Genomic DNA, 20,459 nt, shown 5'->3' on the forward strand with positions numbered 1-20,459 from the left:
TCCAGCTCCACTTGGTGAGCTGGATGAAGGGAGCAATACAAGCAATTTATCTCCCAGCAAAAATTATCTTAGGTGCTGCTGATGTTCCTCGGCCTAGAGCAAATTTTCCCATGATAACCTCCCCAGTGTGTATAGCTTTGCTTTTAGGTCCAGAACATATTGAAGTTCATTCTTACCTGAGCTTGGACCTTGCTCCCAGCTTTCTTTAATGACGTCCAGCACCCCCTGTGGCTTCCTGCCAAACAGCATTTCCTTGCTAACGCTGCTCAAACTGGGTTACACTGCGAAATCCAGAGCAGGGAGATATATGTGAAGCTGTCATTTCTTTTTTTCATTTTTGTTTTTTTGTTTTTTTTTCCAGATGGTCCAGGGCCGACACTGCAGAGCTCCTGCAGTCTGGATGCCCTTCTGGACCTGAAGGTGCAGCAGCTGGAGGCTGAGCTGGAGGGTGCGCAGAACCAGGCTGAGGGGGCTTTTCAGAGAGAGAAGGCAATGAGGGCTGAGGTCCAGAGGCTGCAGCATGAGGTAGCAAAGCTGCGGGAAGCACAAAGACAGGTACCTCTCAATTGCTTTAAATGCTTAACTGGCCATGATCAAGTACAGATGGACTGCAGGACATTGTGATCTCACAACTGCTGTGGGTCAACAAAGCACACTTAGGCAGTCATGACTAAGGTGCTGCCATGCAGCCACGCTTTAACGTTAAAGCTTATAAGCTGCACTATTGTCCATTATATGTCAGGTTATTTTAAAACAAATTCAACAAACAAATTACACTCCTGGACTGCCACTTGCTGCAGTCTTTCAGAGTTATTGTGGTAAAAAAAAACAAAACCCTTAAATTAAAATAAATGAATAAATCTTCAGAAATTGTTAGAATACGATAATACGAGGATACTGAGGAAAGGTTTTCAATCATTTATCCCATGCATAGACTTTAAGCTTTATTTTACATACTCCCAAATATTAATTTATAATAATATTAATTTATAAACATTTATCATTTTCAGTCACATCTCGTGTTTTCCTTCAGTGATTGGTAGTTCTAACCACAGATCCTTGTGTGTCTGTGTCAGTCACAGGACCTGTCTTCTCACTGTGAACACTGTGACGTAGAATGGATAAAGAAAGCCGGCGATGAACAGTAAGTCTAATTACAAAGAATATTTAAATAGAAGTCTATAGTTCATTGTCTTATGCGTGTGTCTGTGTGTGTGTGTGCTCCAGGGTTAACCTGGCATTAGCTTACACGGAGCTCACAGAGGAGCTGGGTCATGTTCGCTGTCTGGCTGCAAAGCAGAGTGACCTTCTGCAGCATGTCTCACAGGAGCCTGGTAAGCAACCTGAAAGAGTGACTAATTTGTGGATTTTGTGGTAGAATATTTGTCAGAGAGACTTGTCCTGTAGATATGCTAAAAGTCTCTACCAGCTTGAAAGTTTTTCATTTTAATTGCATGTACTGTACCCACTTACTGGAACAGTTTTTGTACTGAGGCTCAAGTGTTACTGTGAAACAGTAATAAACATCTTTCTTTCATCTTAGTCAATAGCTGATAGTTTATAGCAACTCATGTTAGCTGTGGAGTTGTTGGATCATGATGAAAGAGTTCAAACATCCTCTGTTTACATCAGACTGCAGGAGGTATAATCAGCCTTCTGTATAGATGACCATACCGTGACCACTGCAACTTCTACTTGGATTCTACTTGATTGGAAGCTATGCAGTAACTTGTTGGACACATGTCAGCACCCACAGTAAACTTAAGTGAACTATCTATGGGACAAACCCTATAGTCACTAATTTAGCTATTGATTTTGATTGATTTTGATAGTCTTTGCAATTCTTACACATTTAAGCAGAAGTTGTTTTCAGGTCTGTTATTTCCTTTCTTCATTCATCTTTCTCTTGCTCTTGCACAGCTCCTCAGCATCTCTCTCCAACCTCTTCCCAGCGTGCCTCACTCTCCCCTGACAGACTCCTCCCCACTCCCCCATCTCCTATGTCCTCAACTGAAGGGTCCATCTCCTATTCCCATCAGCAGACTAGCAGCCGCCTACGAGCTAAGTTCCAGGGTCGCCGAAGTTACTCAGAGGTTAGGTTACACATTTTAGTAGAACATGAAAATGACAACTACTTTGTGAAATATTTTTATGTATTTTATTTTGTACTGATCCTTGCCTCCTGTTTCCAAGGTATCTAACACATCAGTCAACCAAAAGCCCCCAGTTCATCTGTTAAGGGACCCAGTATCTACGCTTCCCAAACCCAGGCACGTCCATGGGGACATGCAGGCTTACGGTCAAACCAAAAGTCAGCTCTGTACCTCACTGGTGGGTTTGGTCAGACCAGCATCAGCTCATGGAGCTGGAGTGGAGAGAGGAGGAGGAAGGGGCATAGAAAGGTGTGGTGACAACAGCCTGAGCAGCAGTCCTTGTCACTGTGTTCTCGACCTGGACTTTCCTGTGGCTGCTGAGGTGAGAAGTAGAACTTGTATTCACTTAGTTCTTGTTTTTCAGATGTTATGATGAAACAACGGTTTGTAACCCATTTTAGCAGTGAGTGCTGGGTGCTCTGGCCATTACCAGTCCATAGTCCATAGTTTATTTGAAGATTTTATGACGCTTGAGCATGCTGAGTTAGACAAATCAAGATGAGGTATTTTAGTGTCAAATTTTCTCTTTTTGGTTACCCTTGATATTTTAGATGTAGTGGGCTTCAAAGTAGTCTTCCACTGATGGCCATATTCCTATTTGGCTTCACTAGATAAAACTTGCTGACCTATTGCTAGTGTTTGCTAGCACTAACATTCTTGGTAATGCAGACAAATGGCTTGATGCACAATGTAGCAGCTAGCTAATGGAGTCTGTGTTGTGCTAGGAACTGGTTGTTTGTTCAACTTAGTAAATAGTGGATTCGTTTCTAAGCTGCCTTTGGCTAGTGGATTATCAGAGAAAAGTAATCACTCTGATAATCATTTAGTCATTTTTGATGTAACATGATAGTTACATCAAAAATGACTACTATTCTGCCAAACTACAGTATCTACTTAACCCTACTTTTCTTCTCATGAAGGTTCACCACTTCTGTCACACTGATGAGCCAACTGAACCCACGCCACTGGTAACACCACCTCAGTCTTCAGATGATGAAGAGGTGATGATAATGATTCTGATGTTTACTGATTTTCATCTAGAGTTAGAGGTCATATTGAAGATGTGTGGGGTTGTGTGCTATGTAAATTTACAGGACGTATGTACATATCCATCGCCCGTTGCCAGCCCACCTCATACTCTTGGTGCTGTTGGGACTGGTTCATCGTCACCTAGGGAACAGCCCCTTCACTCCTCTTTCCAGTCTCCAAGGAAACAGTCCCACCATCCCTCTTTCTCAGCCCTTGAGGGCCCTACCATGCTCTCATGCCATCTGCCTCCCTACGTGAACACTGAGCATGCTCAGTCATGGCCATCTATTAATGTGAGTAGAAAACAATATTGGGGATTACATGAAGCTATTAAGAGATTTCCTGCAGACCCAACACGCTCAGTGCTGCAGCTCAAAAGAAGTCCCACTGAAGCACAAAACCCCTCTGTTACCTCGGGTAATTTAATTTGTTTAACATGCTGAAGATTATGTTTGTATAATTTGTGTATGGAAAAAAAATGTAAGTTGCTTTAAAAAGACATTCCTGTATTCCTTTTAGCTGATGCCACAGAGAAATAAATCTGCCTGTTTAGTTTGTGCAGTAAAGATGAGACACTGAAATATTATTTTAAACTTGGTAAAAAAAAAGAAAAACACTCTCACAGACACTTGCACAAACTCTTAAGACTCTTAAGACTCTGTAATACAGGAGAAAGTAATATTTAAACCCTGAAATAAGTTAGCAACTTGTATTTCCAGTTCTCCTGGCATAGATGGGCTTTCTTCATGAGGTTTTGTTAGATGCTCGAATAGAGTCTCTGGTTAACTCAAACTTTACCAAGCTCTGGTTCTGATGCAGCCAATGGAGCAGATTGTGCCCATTCAAGACAATGATCCATCCATCATCTTCTTGCTCTTATTAATTTCAGGGTTGCAGGAAGCTGGGGTCCTACCCCAGCTGTCTAGTGCAAGAGTCAGGATAGACCCTGGACAGGCAGCCTACAGTGATTCAAACTTCACCAACTGTGTCATTTTAGAAGCATTCCAAAAGCAGCTTTCCACTCTGCAACACTGGACAGAGCTGGCAAGGAAGGCAGAAAAATCAAACTTTGCATGTGAAAAATTCCCAATGTAATTTGAAGCTCTGCAAAAAATTAGTAATTAGTAGCATCTTCTCAGAAATTTAATGTCACAGATACACACCATTTCTGATAAATATCTGTGACATTGACTCTTTGGCAATGTTGAATATTTTCATTATATTGTTCTAAATGTTGAAGTAAGTAAATAGCCACCCCATTCATGAATTACGTTTTGGTTTGCTCACAAGCGGCTAAATAAGACACTGAATGTCATCACATTAAACAAAGACACACACTTTGTTAGTGTCCAAATATTATCGTTTTGCTTCTTTTCATTATGTTTGCTCTTCTAAAATCATATAACTGTTATGAGCTTGTTGAGATTAGCTTGCCGAAAGCTTCAGTTCAATTAAATCAAGTTTTTTAATTAATGGGATGACTGTGGATCAGGAAATAGCACATATCATCTGCCATTCGGAAGGCTGGTGGTTTGATCCTCTGCTGCTCCATTTGGCATGCCAAAGTATCCTTGGGCAAGATACTGAAGCTTGAGTTGCTTCCGATGTGCTTATTGGAGTGTGAATACGTGTGTGGAAAAGACAAAATAGATAGAGAGGGGGGAAAAAAGAGTGAGATATAGGCCTATTTAACAACATATACTGTTTACACGAGATAATTTTATTTCCTATATGAATGCTAAATATTTAACTGCCATAAACAGCCATAACTGTACTTGACTGAAAAACACGTCAAGTGAATAACAAATGTACTGCACTGAAACACTCAGTGAGGCTATTAACTGCTCTGTATCAACTCATTGGTTATTTGCAACTTAGCCTACATACCTAATGAGAGGAATGTGCATGGCTCTGTAAACACAGTTCTGTGATGTCTTGGTCATTTGAGGTCAGCTTCAGCCTCAGGTTTGATTCAGATCCAATCTGCTTCTGTATTTTGTGTAGATACGTGATCGTAAATGGAAGGAGAAAGCACATCGCCTTGTCTGAAAGTGCAGGGTATTCCCTGCACAGCTGTATTCAAAAGTCCAAAGTTTCTGCTGTCTGCTATTCTGTACAGTTCTCCTTCTGATACTTCCTGTTTGGAGCCAGGATTGCAATGCTTTTGAACCGTTATTTTTCATTCCTCCACTTGCCATGACGACTTAGTTTGTCAACCCTTTTAGCTACTTGTTAGGCCGGCCTAGTAAGCTTGCCTACTGGCTGATTTAAAAAGGAATATGCCTTTTTCAAAAAAGACAAAACTTTATTTAAACTCAATTTTTGTGATCTTGAATGTTTTTAACATTTTAAATAATCATTTGATCTTAAAAAAGTCTTTGAGACGTTCCAGCAGTGGTACGTGTACCACAGTTTGAGAATGACTGTTTTAGGACTACATGCATTTTTTACTTGTAGGCTGGACTACTGTAATTTATTATTATCAGGAACTAGTTTTTCAGCGTCACTCTGAGATAGATGTTTCTAATTTTAGAGATGTTGCACAAATCGAAGAAAGCAGTCCTTAAACATTTGGTTTAATATGAACACTGAAGGATATGTCTTAGTCAGCTCACAGTATTACTGGAGGCCAAGGTAATGCCATCCAGAGTAAGCATGTGGTTAGATAACATATTTCTAAGATTGTCACAGTAAACTCACAGAGTCAAGCACAGGACTCTGTGAGTTTGGAATTGAAATTTCATGGCTTATTTACAACAACCGCCAAGTGCTATGGAGAGAAGGAGGACACCACTCTCCGCTGCAGTCAGACACTGCCAGAAACACACTCGAACTTCCAAACTCACTCTCAGGGATCCAGGGCAGAAACAGGGACAGTGAAATCTATATACAAAGAAACAGGCGAAGAATCAGTAGAATCTATTATCAGTAGAATCAGTATTGACGAAGGCGAAGAGAACATGAGTAGAAAGAGCCGGGGCTACACTGATGTGAGCAGTACAGCAACAAGGACCACTGAGCCGCCGTAGTGGCCGGACGAGTCAGGTCTGGTTGGGTATCATTTCATAATTAAGTGTGTAAAGAGGACTCCCCATTTACATGAACAACATTTACTGTCTATTAGACAGATATTATTCAAACCACTGCAGTGCAGCCCCTTTAATTCCTAATAAAATATTGTGGTCAACAAAAAAAAACGCAAATCTAGCAGGACAAGTGCAGAGACTCAAGATTCAAAGAGTTTATTCTCATGTGTACAGAAGAAATAGCATTTCTCTGTGCAATGAAATTCTTCCTCTGCTGTCCATACACAAATGAGATGAGCCATAAGATCATTTGTAAACTGTAACGCTGTCTCTGTACTGAATTCTGAAATCTGACCGAAACTCTTCAAATAAACCATTTCTCTGCAGGTGATCAGTTAAATACTTTAACTAATGTTTCAAGTATTTTTAAGATAAAAAAAAAAAGCTTGGACATTGGGCTATAATTAGTTGAGGTAGCTGGGTCAGGTGATAGCTTTTTAAGTAATAGTTTAATTATTGCTACCTTAAAGATTTGTGGTAGGTAACTGATTATTAGAGATGAGCTGATCACATTTGAGGAAGCATTAACTAACAGTTGGACTTCTTAGAGAAGTCTTGTAAGAATGGGTCTGCTAGTAATTCCTGAAGTTAACTCAGAAAGATCATTCTGAGAAAACAGGTCTAAAAAATATCAATGATATTTAAAAAGGCTGGACATTATGATGGGTTTGAATCATTTTTATCCAATGAATCTAATTTTATTTGTGGAGAAAATCATGAAGTCATTGCTAGATAAGATTAAAGGAATGCTTGGCTCAACAGACCTCTGACTTTTTGTCAGCTTGGCTACCATGTCGAAGAGAAACAGACTTTTTTATTTTTATTTTCTTGAATCAGTGATCAGTAAGATGTTCTAGCTTTGAGGAGGGGGTTCTATTTTTAGAGCAACAAGCTATTTTTAGGCTGATTGAAGCTCTTTTAAATTTGTGATGTGTCATTTTCTTCTCAAGCTAAAGCTTTGGGTTTGCCATGTGACACCCAAGAAACCTAAAGGATTTAAAGACTATGTAAAAAGGAGTGTGCCATAATCTCTCTTAAGATGTGTGTGTAGCACTGGTGGTGCAATTCTAGTAGTGGGCATTGATAGGTCTGTGTAGCACAGGCCTACTGCTGGAACACCGAGACAATTCTACTACAACAGCAAAAGCAAGACGCAAGTCACCAGAGCACTTTGTGTTGCTCGTGCACGACGGAGAGAACTATGACGAGCGCCGTTCCTTCCACTTGAACCCCAGTCACTCTCAGTTAGCTCCCCCGTAGCACTTCTCTTTATTGTGGTTACATGAATATGTATAGGTTCATTAACATACATATGAACAAAGAGTACGTGTGTGTGTGTGTGTGTGTGTGTGGTCAAGATGTAACCCTGTGAACGACTCCCCAAAGCTGGTGCTAGGAGCCCAGCGGTCCACCTAAACAAAGGGCTCTTATGCTAAAACAGATACAGAGCAGGTGTCCTCCTATACCATAAATCAGTAAGAGAAGGTACGACTTCTCTCATGACCTTAGGATGTGTGTGCATATGCCAGAGTGCTCTGGGGGCACAAAGAGTCTTTGCAGACTGCTATATCATTATACAATTGATTATATACCTCTAAGCATATATGAGCAATTGTTTCCAAGCATAAATGACAAATCAACAATATAAACCTAACAGGCATATAAGACCTGTTAGTGCTACTTCTAGCCTTCTTTGCACATAGTATAGGCAGTATAATTACCTTTAACCGCAGTATGAGGACAGAAGGGAAATATGGGCCAGATCAGACAACTTCTAGATTCGTAGGTGCTAAGGCCCCCTACGAGCAAGCACTTTGGCTCCAGTGGGAAGGAAAAACTCCCTTTTAAATGGTAAATGGCATGTATTTGTATAGCGCTTTCAGAATCAGAATCAGAATACTTTATTGATCCCTGGGGGAAATTATTTTATTTTTTACTAGTCCCTAAGGTCCCTAAGGACTCCAAAGCGCTTTACACATCCAGTCATCCACCTATTCACGCACACATTCACACACTGGTGATGGCAAGCTACCCTGGGGCACACTGCCGGACACTGGCGCTACCGGTCCCCCTGACCACCACCAGTAGGCAACGGGTGAAGTGTCTTGCCCAAGGACACAACGACCGAGACTGTCCAAGCCGGGGCTCGAACCGGCAATCTTCCGATTACAAGGTGAACTCCCAACTCTTGAGCCATAATCGCCCAGGAAGAAACCACCAGCAGAACAAGGCTCAGATCAGATCATGCCCTGCAAGGATTACCAGCATGGTGATGGTGGCTGCAAAATTGTTGTAGACGAGAAGGGAGAGCAAGGAAGGGCAAGAAAAGGAAAACTTTTACCAAATATGACACATATTTTATTCATGATCCATATTTATTTTATTTTATGTCACATAAGTTTCATCAAACTAAATTTTGCTTGGTGCATGCAAAAGGATTTTATGCTGCACATTATTTTAACAAATAAAGTTCAACTATATGAAAGAGAAGACAAAGGCTGATGTGCAGTAGCGGCATATAAAACAAGTCAAGTCAAGTCAAGTCAACTTTATTTGTCAATTCTGCCACATGTACAGGACATACAGAGAATAGAAATTTCGTTACTCTCAAACCCTAGTGATTAAAAAATGCAAATAAAATAATTAAAAAGTAAAAATTTAAATAAATACAATGCACTATTTGCCTATTTGCACTACTATGCCTCCTTAACTTGAATATTGTATATTGTATATTGCATAGCTTTTTTTTTTGTTATACGTAAAATTGTAAATGGAGATTTAGTAGTGAAATGGGAGTGAAAAGAGGTCAGCGCAGAAGAAATCCACAGTGCATTATGGGAAGTCCCCCAGTAGCCTGAGCCAATAGCAGTGGAAGGGATGGTTCAGAGTCACCTGACCCAACCCTAACTATAAGCTTTATCAAAAAGGAAAGTTTTAAGAGCAATTTTAAATAGGTTGTGTATCTTTTGAACCCAAACTAGGAGTTGGCTCTACAGGAAAGGAGCTTGATTGCTGAGACTCTTCCACCCACTTATACTTTTAGAGATTAAGCCTACAGTCTGAGAGTGAGCTGCTCTTTTGGGATAAATCATCTATTCCAAAGCTATTCTAAAAAGTCTCACTGGCATTTTGTTGAGTGAGCCAGGGCGAGGCTAACTTAAAATATTTAAAAGTATTCTCTGTGATACTTGATCTAAACAATTAATAATCCAAGCTATAAGAAGCTTTTCTACTTCATCATATCACAATTTTCCATCATCGAGAAACTGTGCTGAAGGACTTGTGTTCTCTTTGATTGAAGCTTTATGAAGACTTTATGAAGGATTTACCATTATTGATGGTTAAGCAATTTGACACCTATTCTTTTTTTTCTTCCTAATCTCCACAGTTATGGATGGAATCGGAAGAGAATGCTGCTCGGAGCTGCCCTCTGTGCCAGCTGACCTTCCCAACCAGTTACCCTGATGATGCCCTCATCAAACACATTGACTCTCACTTGGAGAACAGCAAGATCTGACCTTTCATTTTTATTTAAAAAACAATTGTAAGCTCACTTTTCACCAGAGATGTACATAAAGGTTATTTTTGATTGGTTCTTGGTTTGATCCAGGAACGGTTTGAGTAGCCTGCATGAGTCTTTTGCATCACTCCAACCTTAGTATGGCCATTACCCATCTCACTGAAGTGGATAGTCCAATCTAATTGTGAAATGAAAGCATTCACAGGCCACAATTTCCTTTTCAGTAAACACACATGGATTGCATATTATTTTTCATCAAGCACTATAGGTTTTCTTTCATTCAGAATCAAACTAACATTTGTACATTTAAGAAATTATATATGTTATAGTTGGAACCACTGCAGCTGGCACTCTTTTTGCAGTGCCGCATGTGCTGGCCTGAAAGCAGTCCTGGAAACAGAAGACAATTCAATGTTGTAGTGGATCAAGTTGGCAGTTTGAAAATATACAAACCTTCCTGAGGTCTGATCTGGGTATGAAGAGCACACTTGGTGTGCAAATTTAGACCCGTAGAACCATGGTAGCCACATTAACCCTTTAACATTCTCTGTAAGAAAATAATAATAGAACTATTATTTCTTAGCACTTTTTATTTACCATGGGCAATAATAATATTAATCAGTAATTTGTTTTTAAATAAATCTTGCATGTTTTAATATTGGCTTAAAACACGCTTAAAAATACAAATAAATACAGATTTTTTTATTAAATGATTCAGGCTTTTCATTTTAGCTCTATTTTATTTTATTTTTTTAACTTTTTAAACTAAAAATGTGATTACAAACCATGTAATGATGTATTGCTAGAAACATGTTTACCAGCATATGTGAGATTGTTAACATGGGACAAACCATCCTCTCCCTGGCCACCTCCTCCAGCTTGTCCGGTTCAACACCAAGGCATTCCCAGGTCAGCCGAGAGATACCTCTCCAGCGTGTCCTAGGCCTCTTCCCGGTGGGACATGCCTGGAACACCTCACCCAGGAGGGGCCCAGGAGGCATCCTTGTCAGATGCCTGAACCACCTCAACTGGCTCCTTTCAATGTGGAGGAGCAGCGGCTCAACTCTGAGCCCCTCCCGGATGGCCGAACTTCTCACCCTATCTCTAAGGGAGAGGCCAGCCACCCTTTGGAGGAAGCTCATTTCTGCCTCTTGTATCCACGATCTCATTCTTTCGGTCACTATCCACAGCTCGTAACAATTGGTGAAGGTAGGGACGTAGATCAACTGTTAAATTGAGAGCTTCGCGTTCACACTCAGCTCTCTTCACCACAACAGACCGGTACAGCGGCCGCATCGCTGTAGTTGCAACACCAATCCATCTGACCATGGGATTACTATTACCTAAACTGTCATGATTTTTACTTATTTGTTTGTTTATTTTTTATTTTTTTTTACCAAACTTAGGATACTTAATTACTTAAAAATAATGTTGATGACATTATTATTATTATTACTGTTATTATTATTATATCCTTGAAAAAAGGAGCCGTGTATTTATTTGTCCTAAGATAATTATTTTGTTTTAAACTTTCATGAAGGAAGTTTAAGTTTTTAAACTTCCACTTAGAAAAAAAAAAACAAAGCTCTACCAGCTGCTTGGTAGAACTTGGAAAAAGTTATTTTTCTATCAAGTTAGATAATTAAGTAGGACCTAAAATAAAAAAGTCTACTTGAGTGTCATGCCTGGACTGAGCAACAACGTCCGTGTCGGAAAAGAAAGGCCCAAAACTGTAGCCTGTCAGCTGAAGCTTCAAATTGAGGTGTCCAAAAAGCAATGGGTGGCTACATCCGTGTTTTATATGAAGTTTTATATGAAGAGGATGCCCCTGGATATTCAGATAACACAGATGTCCCTTAAGTGGGGACTGGAGGCTGTCTCCAAAGGCGAGTCAATGTGCATGTTTAAATGTCCATATCAAGCAAATAAATGTATGACATTGTACAAACGTTTTGGTCTCTGTGGCTTCTTTCCCCTTCATAACAACTATCATTGGCCACTTATTTATTTATAATGTAACCAATGATGTGAATTTTAACATATGCTGAAGTCTATCTTTTTTATAGAGTCTGGACTGAGTTCATGGTACATACCTTCCTGGTTTAAGCTAAAACGAAAACTTAAACTAAATCAAGATATTTAGTGTTATGTCAACAATTTAAAAATAATGTATGGTAATTTAAAATGTCCTTTAGTTTTATTTACAAATTTTCACAAATCTGCTGGAATATTCATAAATTTATGTAAATGATATAAATCTCCACTAAGAAAATATAGAACTCTTATTATGCTCTCTGCAAGTTGGCTCCTGTGCAGAAGATGTGGACATGCATCCAGAACTATAAACAAATATTTTGACTCTTGGCTGCTATTGTTTTATGGATTACAGACAAACTTAGCATTAGAGCTGTTACAATGATGAGCAGTAAGGGTTCACTGTCTCGCTGAAGGTCACCAGTACCAGTGTGTTACACCCCGGCCTAGGCAACCGGAGTGCAACACGAAAAAAATAAAAATAAAGAAAAAAAAAAAACCACACAAAAAACCCCCCACTAAGGCTCTCCACCAAAATCCCAAAACGAAAGTATCGACAAATCTATTTACAGCTATTTACAACAAAACACCAAACTATTTACAACACGGGGGAGATCGCGACCATGACACCCTGAAACACAGGGTTTAAATACATAGAGGGAGCAATCAGGAAAATGGACAACAGGAGGGAAACACAGCTGGGGCAAATTAGAACTGACGAGACAGGGAAACGTAAACTGAAAACACTAAGATAACACAGACTTTCAAAGTAAAACAGGAAACACATAACAGTCACGCCAAAAACAACACACCGACAACACCGAAACGTAACAAGTGCCTGTGAATGAACATATGCTGGCTGCTGGAAGTGGAATGGAAGTTAAATTTAAGCTGATTTACTGAGTGCTGCTGTCACAAAGCTGACAGGAAAGTGCAGGAGAGGTGTGAAGACTCCAGGTTAGCCTCTGTTTGGGTACACCTTCCTTTTATTTCATCGCTGTTTTTTTTTTATTATTTTTTTTATTAATTTATATAGCACATTTAATAACAACAAAATGTTGACCTAAGTGCTTTACAAAGATAAAAAGAAAACCCAAAAAACAAAAATTACACAGTAACAAATAACATCAATAACAAATACCTGGTAACAGATGACTAGGTGGATAGATAGGTAACTCTCATGCGGTGTTGAAAGCCAATGAGTAAAAACGTGTTTTAAGATGGGATTTGACACCATTAGACGCTATTAAAGAGCTGAAGGCTGGCAAAGTAGCGGGACCAGACAGACTATGTGCCGAGTTTTATAAAGAATTCAGAGAAATTTTAGCTAGCCCGCTGCTGAACATGTACAATGACTCCTTTAAAAAGGGTCTCTTGCACAGTTCTTTAAGGGAATCCAATATATCCCTTATACTTAAAAAGGGCAAGCTACCTGAAGATTATCCCTCCTATAGGCCAATCTCTTTGTTGAATGTGGATCTGAAAATCCTCTCCAAGATATTAGCAAAACGTCTGGAACTTTTACTCCCCTCGCTTATTAATGAGGACTAAACGGGTTTTATTAAAGGGCGCAATTCATATAATAACATGCGTAGGTTATTGAATATGATCCAGTTCTTCCAACAAAAATCTCTGCCTGGTGTGGTAATTTCCCTTGATGCCGAGAAGACATTTCACCATGTTGAATGGTCTTACCTGTTTTTTACACTACATCAATTCGGTTTCAGTGGAAACTTTATAAACTGGATTAAGTTACTTTATAACAATCCCTGCTCTGCAGTTCTTACAAACGGGGTGCGGTCCTCCAACTTCCGGATACAGAAGGGAACCAGACAAGGCTGCCCCCTCTCCCCTTTGCTCTTTGCCCTAGCCATAGAACCATTGGCAGAGGCAGTACGAGTTCAGACGGACATACATGGTCTATCTGTAGGACAAAGACAGCATAAGATTATTCTGTATGCTGATGATGTACTTGTTGTGTTGACTCGGCCGGAAACATCAATCCCCTCTCTGGTTGAAACTATTAATAAGTTTAGTGAAATCTCAGGCTATAAAATTAATTTCAATAAATCAGAAGAGATGCCATTGGGCAGTCTGAAACAAAAACTATGGGCCCCTTCTCCATTTCCCTTCACTTGGTCCACACAGGGCTTTACGTATCTGGGGATTAGGGTTACTCACGCCTTTGAACAGATGTATAAAAGTAACTTTACCCCCCTATTTGAGCAGGTCAAACTAGATCTAGAGAGATGGAAGTCCTTACCGTTATCCTGGCTCGGTTGTATTGCTCTTCTGAAAATGAATATTCTACCTAGGCTACTTTACCCAATACAGATGGTTCCGACCCTTTTTCCACATAAAGCTATCCAAACTCTAAATGGCTGGTTCAGCTCCTTTGTTTGGGCAGGGAGGAAACCTCATCTTAAAATATCCACGTTATGTCTTCCATCCTTAAAAGGGGGCCTTTATTTCCCAGATATAAGGAAGTATCAGCTGAGCACCCATATGCGTATAGCTGCCGATTGGGTACAACAGCCTTCTCCTGTCTGGTTGGATATTGAGAGCTCTATGTCTAAATTCCCTTTGAAAAGTTTGCTTTTTGTGGGAAAACTTAAGACCTTAACGATGTTCTGTAGCAACCCACTCACATTATCTACTGTTAAAGCTTGGCGAATGGTTCAAAACATTCGCCAAGCTTTAACTTGGCGAATGTTAAAGCTTGGCGAGGTAAGGTAAGGTGAGGATCGGGGAAATATGCTTGTGTCTCTTTGAACGTGTCAGGAAACGAGCTGCAGCATTCTGGACCAGCTGGAGCCGTGCTAGACAAGACTGGCTAACAGCTGCATATAGAGAATTACAGTAGTCCAGTTGAGATAAGATTGCTGTAGTTAGAGAAGCATTGTGGCAAGCTGAGCTACATCATCCTATGCTCCTCCCACTTTTTTGCATTCACTACTACTACTCTCTAAATGTAGGGTTATAAAATGTCTGTAATATAGTTTGTGTACCTCCACTTGTGTAGAGTTAATGTTATGCTGTGTAGCTTAACATTAACTGTGACACATACATGGTTTCACATGTCTTGATGCATGCTCAATCATCCAGGTAAGTAAATCCCAAAAAGTTGATTCTGTTCATCTGGACGTTTTCAGCGGGAGAAACATTTCATCATCATCCAGGTGACTTCTTCAGTCTCAGCAGACTGCAGGTTTGCCCAACCTTATAAACGGTACAATGACTTAAACTAGCTCACTGAATGATCAGGGGGCTGTGAGGTGAAGCTCAGGATTTATCCAAAGGAGAGCTGCATCATTACAATCTCTTCCACTCTATGAACCTGAAATCTGTGTGGAACAGCTAACCAATCACATATGCAGAACAGGACAAACATTATTTACTGTCGTGTAAAACAACAGGCATAAAGCCTGATTCCCCCCCCCCCCCCCCCCCCGTGGTGTCAGATTTTGCACAAATTATATGTGACTAAGTTACAGTGGTAATTATTGCACACTTTCTGTAAATCCTAAAAGCTTGATTTCACTTGTCAAATATCATTGTGGTCATCTGCTGATATATTTAAATGAAATTGCTGATGTAAAGAACCAATGTTTTCTAAAGGAAAATCGTGAAGATTATCAGGGGTGCCCAGTGCTTTGCATACAACTGTGTAAAGTCTCCTCCTGGAAGTGAAAAGCTTACAAATCCATATCCCATTAAGCAAGCTGCAAAGATAGCCCTGTTCACAACTGTCAGTCACAAATTGACTCTGAGCCTCTTTAGTAATTCCAGCAACTTTTTAAGATCAGACGATGGTTTCATGCAACTGCAGACATTAGTAAACGTTCCTTCTTTAGAACATCAGCCTTTGTAATGAAGATATTTTTCACAGGCTTTTCATGACCTCCATAACACACCGGGTTTAGAACACATCATAGCAAAGTAAGGTAGTCCATCTTCTGTAGTTTCAATACGGTGGACATCTGGCATCACATTGTTAAGGAGAGACAAGTGTAGGGCTGTTCCAATTCTCAGCAAATAGCTCTTCTCATTTCGTAAGTCCTTAGCAATTCTTTTACCAAGGAATAGGAGAGAGGTACTGCATATGTGTGGAACACACCCCGTGTTTCCATCATTTCAGGGTTAACAAACATGGAGTTGTTATCTAAACCTGCTTCCTGGAATACCCCAGTGGGCTCTACACTACGGGTTCAACAAATCCAGGATATCTTTGTTCACTGACCCTAACATTGTCTATTAGAATAAGTGGTGACACAAACCTTAACTCTTTAAGTTGACCCAGGGTTTCCCTTGGATGTTTACATGAAAGGGGTACACTGAAAAAAAAAGTTCTTTCAATTTACTTGATTTTATTGTGTACATCGGTCCCACATAATATGAATAAGTATGACTGACTTAATTTTCCACTTTCCAACAAGTAATAATTACTTGTAAAGCCAAAGTATTTCATTCACATTAGATTACTTAAAAAAAATCATGTTCGATGTACATACTGTTTGTCTGTTACCAAAATATCAATGTATTACGTAATGTTGATATATTTTAAAGTTTAACACCAACGTATTTTTGATTGTCAGTGGTACTTAATGAAATTGTGTAACATAAAGGCATTATAATTATGTTCCTGCAACACAAATTATGGCTTTAAATCCTACTTAATTATTTTAAGTCAACTTCATAAAAATTCAGTCCTTGGTTTCTTGCCTATGTACAATATAATAATGTAAATATAAACTAAATGTTATTGACAAAAAAGGCAAAAAAAAAAATGGGAGTGCTGAAAAGTTCACCTTTATTTTAACAGCAGTGAAAACAGCAAGCATATAAACTTGTTACACAGTTTTAGCGATTGCCTGCAGATATAACTGAAAGAAAGATTTAAAACATTTGTAAATATTTCCCCTCAAAACTGACCTTAGCAGCAATACAAGAAAGCTACAAATAAGTGCTTATTAATGATCCTGTCATCTTACACATATTTGTATTTAATTTCACAATTAAAAGTTTGAAACTAAATTAAGCCTACTTGGAAAAAGAATCAAAAAGCATCCATGAACAAACAGGCTTACACAAATATAACTTTTTTTTGCATTTAACATTTCTACAACTCCTGTTACCTGGAGTTTAAGAGACAGAAACCAGCAAGCTGCTTTGAATGATCAAGTCTGTACATATATAGAACAACTTCAGCTTAAATTGGTCTTCCAAAACTCAAAGAGGCAGCAAGCTGCTATTAAGGATAAGATATATCTTCATACATGTCACATTTTGTATTTAGCTGTACAGAATTTTTTTTACTAAATTGAAGCTTAAATGACACTGTCACATAATACCAAACACCTAAAGGAATCTTCCTTTTGAACATATAAGCAGGATGTAAAGGTTGACCCAGAGCACATTGCTAAAAAACCTCTGTAAACATTTCTCGCAATACAATACCACCAAAAGGAAGAAAAGAAAAAAAGTGTCACCTCGAAGTGCAGTCACATGAGAAAAAACAACAACAACAACAACAACAAAAAAACCCCAAACAAACAGTATCAGCAGTATAACATTGCAGTTTTTCGTTTTGTGTTCAGTAAAGAATTGCTGAAGTGCAGTCTTTGACCCTTCAGTGAAACAGACGGTTTTTGAGAGCAAGAACTTTGTTGGAGAGTTTAGTTCCATGAAAACCTTCTGGAAAACCTCAAAGGTGTAGCAGAGGTCAGCAGGGTAGGCAAGGTTTAGTGCATACATGAGTCCAAATAGCATTACCACAGCAAATGCTACATTATCCAAATTCTTCACCACCCTGATGCCTTCAAGGACAACTCCAATGTCTTCTTGTTCATCTGCTGAAGCTTGTTCTTTAAGAAGATAAATTCCAACAGTGGTGTCTTCAATGGCCTCATTGATGGCGTCTTCATCCATGTCCTGTAAAAAATACATAAATAAATAAAATAAAAGTCATGTTACTCAATCCATGGCAAGTGAGCAATATGATGTACTGGTGAAAGTCACCCCCCCACTCCCCCAAAAAATAAAATAAAATACCCCAAGTACTTACCACATACTCCCGGATAAGGTTGTCAGGATCTTCACCCATGTAGATACACACTCCCTTAATGACACACTCACGTCCAGCATCAACATCTTCACACTGAAATCAAATTTGTGTGATTAGTATCTTCAGTTAGCCCTTCTCATTGATTTTAGGTTTTAGTACTGTACTTTACATGAATGCTTTCAAAGTAAAGGCACACATACTAATAAAGTTGACTAAGTAGATTAAAACAAAAACAAGCAGATGTAAAAGTAGTACAAGATGACAGCATTTATCATTGGAAAAACATTTACAATTTTTAACCAATTAAAAGTTTTGTCCAAAAGGGGTCATAGTTGTGTTAAGGCTTTATCACTTACATTATCCATTTGTGCCACAACTTTTTTCAGTCTTTGTCCAAGCTGTCCTCCTCTTCTTTTGAACAGCTTCACCAGGTTGTCTAAGTGGAGATCCATCTGAGACAGGAACTTTGATTGAAGGGGGATTGTGGTAATTCTTTTAAACTCAGCATTGATCTGAAAACATCAGCACAAAAGAGTGAGCTTCAAATGTTTAACACCAGGAAGAAGGCCAAAATCACCAATGCTGAAGAAATTGGCTGTTAAATGTGCCTAAAGTATTTTAGCTTAACACCTCTTCCAAGAACTCCCGGTGTGAGTCAAACTTTACCTCATGGACATCAAATAGAGCAGGCCATCTTGCCATGAAAGCCTCTACCATTGGTGCATCACGAACAACTTCATGTCTTCTGTAGGCAAAAGTCTTTTCCATCTTGAATTTCACCAACTCTCTGTTGTTCTTCTTCTTTATGTCCAAGAGTAAAGTTTTCCGCATTGCCTCCAGGCTCTCCTCAGTTTCTTCTGGTGGGTATGTTGGGCAAAAGTTAACTTCTGCCCTCTTTGCTTTTTTGACACCAAAGGCTGCACTGCATCTTCCAACAGGTTTGTTCTTTAGAGAGTTTACAGTCACCTCTGGGCAGCCCAGTTTTCGTAGCTGGGTGCGATAGTTTGAGAGTTTATATTTTAAACTGGTCTTCCATCCTCCAAATCCAGTGTTGGAGCCTGTCTCAGTTAGACAGGGATGCTTCTTGATCAGACTCTGAGCTACTTGATCCATTTCTTTATCACTGACATACACTTTATACTTCACAATTTCCTGCACCAAACCTTCAAGGATGGCTGACTTCAACTTGGGATCTGGAATAAGTGCAGTTCCATTCTGATTGTACGCAATTTTTGCCTGCTGAAGTTGTAATTCAGCATCATACGAAAACTTGGGCACATAAAAGACAGCAGGCCAAGAAGATCGTGAGCTTGTTGACTCACTTGATGACAACACATCCGTGTCCACAGATCCACCAGACAGGTACGAAGAATCGTTAACAGAGGAACAGCTGAGGGCTTCGGAGTCCTGGACAGGATCAAGAATGATATAATCCTCATGCTGCATAGTGGTGGGTCTTGACATGTCAATAACTTTAAGAGTCCCTCTGTCTGCCACTTCTGAAACTGAGGTAAGATTAAGGAACTCATTCCCAAACAAGGAATCCATAAACTGAAGTCTGAAATCGCCCTGAAGACCACACTGTCTCTTGACTTCAACAATGAGATCCTCAATTGATTCAGGTGGTCCATTGGAGAGAATGAGCCTTTGACAGGTTCCATCAGTCAAGATGATCTTTAGGATCACAGGGGTCCCCATTTCAAGCAGCTATTCTGTAGACGAAAAAAAACAACAACAATACATCAGACACCCAGAAAGAATAACTTCAGTTTAGTCTTCATACAGTTACCCATACATATCAGTCAGTTATAAAAGGTCAGATATACAAAAAAAAAAAAAAAAAAAATGTATCTAGTGAAATACATGTGACTGAACTTATTACAAATATTTGCACACCTTTTATTTCTATATGCCTTTTTAAAGTCACCATGCGGACTGATCCGATCTTGTAGTCAACCAGTGGATAAGTGTCAAGGAGTTCACGGAGTGAAACAAGAGTGAATATTCTTGCAGATACTGAGTTGAGCTCAAAAGCTCTGTAGTGCTCCCTGTACCAGCCACCGAGCTCTCTGACAATGTAGAATATGCTCTGGTTTACAATGCAGATGTGGTTTATTTCACAGAATTCTGGCAACCCACCAGCTGCCCTGTGGGCCAGTACCATTCCCTTCCTATAAGTTATGCCCTTTATTGTCACACACTGTGCAAGGTTTATCTCTAGAATGTCAGGGAATGTTTGCCTAATGACTCTAGCCATCTCCTCTTTAAGCAAATCCACTGGAAAAGTTGATACAGCCGAGACCTCTAGTTCAGACTTGCCAAGAGATGGGGAGCTTAGATGGTAAGCTATCATCATCTGATGCTTTGAGGCCAAGGAGAGAGGCACATTCTTAAAGCAGCTTGTGTGTCTCATGACCTGCTTGAAAAAGCTGTGTTTGGCCTCGAAACGCATTGTCCACAGCCAAACAACTGGACCAAAAAACCTAATCATCTGTGGATAGTGCTCCAAATAATGGTGTTTTGGTAGTAGCTTAACATCAGGAAACAGTGCCTGGTATCGCTGTCTGTGCTCT

General features: G+C 39.5%; 2 protein-coding genes across 9 annotated transcripts in view; one reads left to right on the plus strand and one right to left on the minus strand.

The window, feature by feature from the left end:
* LOC309704789 (TANK-binding kinase 1-binding protein 1-like) overlaps positions 1-11,709 on the plus strand; it is a 32,728-nt gene extending 21,019 nt beyond the window's left edge. For 7 of the 8 annotated variants that reach the window (XM_082530218.1, XM_082530214.1, XM_082530215.1 and 4 more), the window contains 8 exons: positions 362-555; positions 1,077-1,144; positions 1,228-1,334; positions 1,921-2,093; positions 2,194-2,475; positions 3,074-3,154; positions 3,248-3,475; positions 9,657-11,709. In XM_082530218.1, the coding sequence (XP_082386344.1) occupies positions 362-555; positions 1,077-1,144; positions 1,228-1,334; positions 1,921-2,093; positions 2,194-2,475; positions 3,074-3,154; positions 3,248-3,475; positions 9,657-9,785 (1,262 nt within the window). In that variant the 3' untranslated portion in view covers positions 9,786-11,709. Of the gene's footprint in view, positions 1-361; positions 556-1,076; positions 1,145-1,227; positions 1,335-1,920; positions 2,094-2,193; positions 2,476-3,073; positions 3,155-3,247; positions 3,476-4,071; positions 4,188-9,656 lie in introns of those variants that run through there. The other variant, XM_082530219.1, reaches the window with a different exon arrangement.
* Positions 11,710-16,636: 4,927 nt separating this feature from the next.
* Positions 16,637-20,459, minus strand: part of LOC309704790 (uncharacterized protein) — a 36,113-nt gene continuing 32,290 nt past the window's right edge. The window contains exons 2-5 of the mRNA XM_082530220.1: positions 18,553-19,598; positions 18,243-18,398; positions 17,887-17,979; positions 16,637-17,753 (exon numbers count right to left, since the gene is read on the minus strand). Coding sequence (XP_082386346.1) covers positions 17,181-17,753; positions 17,887-17,979; positions 18,243-18,398; positions 18,553-19,584 — 1,854 coding nt within the window. The 5' untranslated portion in view covers positions 19,585-19,598 and the 3' untranslated portion in view covers positions 16,637-17,180. The remainder of the gene's footprint in view (positions 17,754-17,886; positions 17,980-18,242; positions 18,399-18,552; positions 19,599-20,459) is intronic.

Source organism: Aulonocara stuartgranti (genome assembly GCF_965226115.1).
Source record: "Aulonocara stuartgranti genome assembly, chromosome: 4".
Taxonomy (NCBI): domain Eukaryota; kingdom Metazoa; phylum Chordata; class Actinopteri; order Cichliformes; family Cichlidae; genus Aulonocara; species Aulonocara stuartgranti.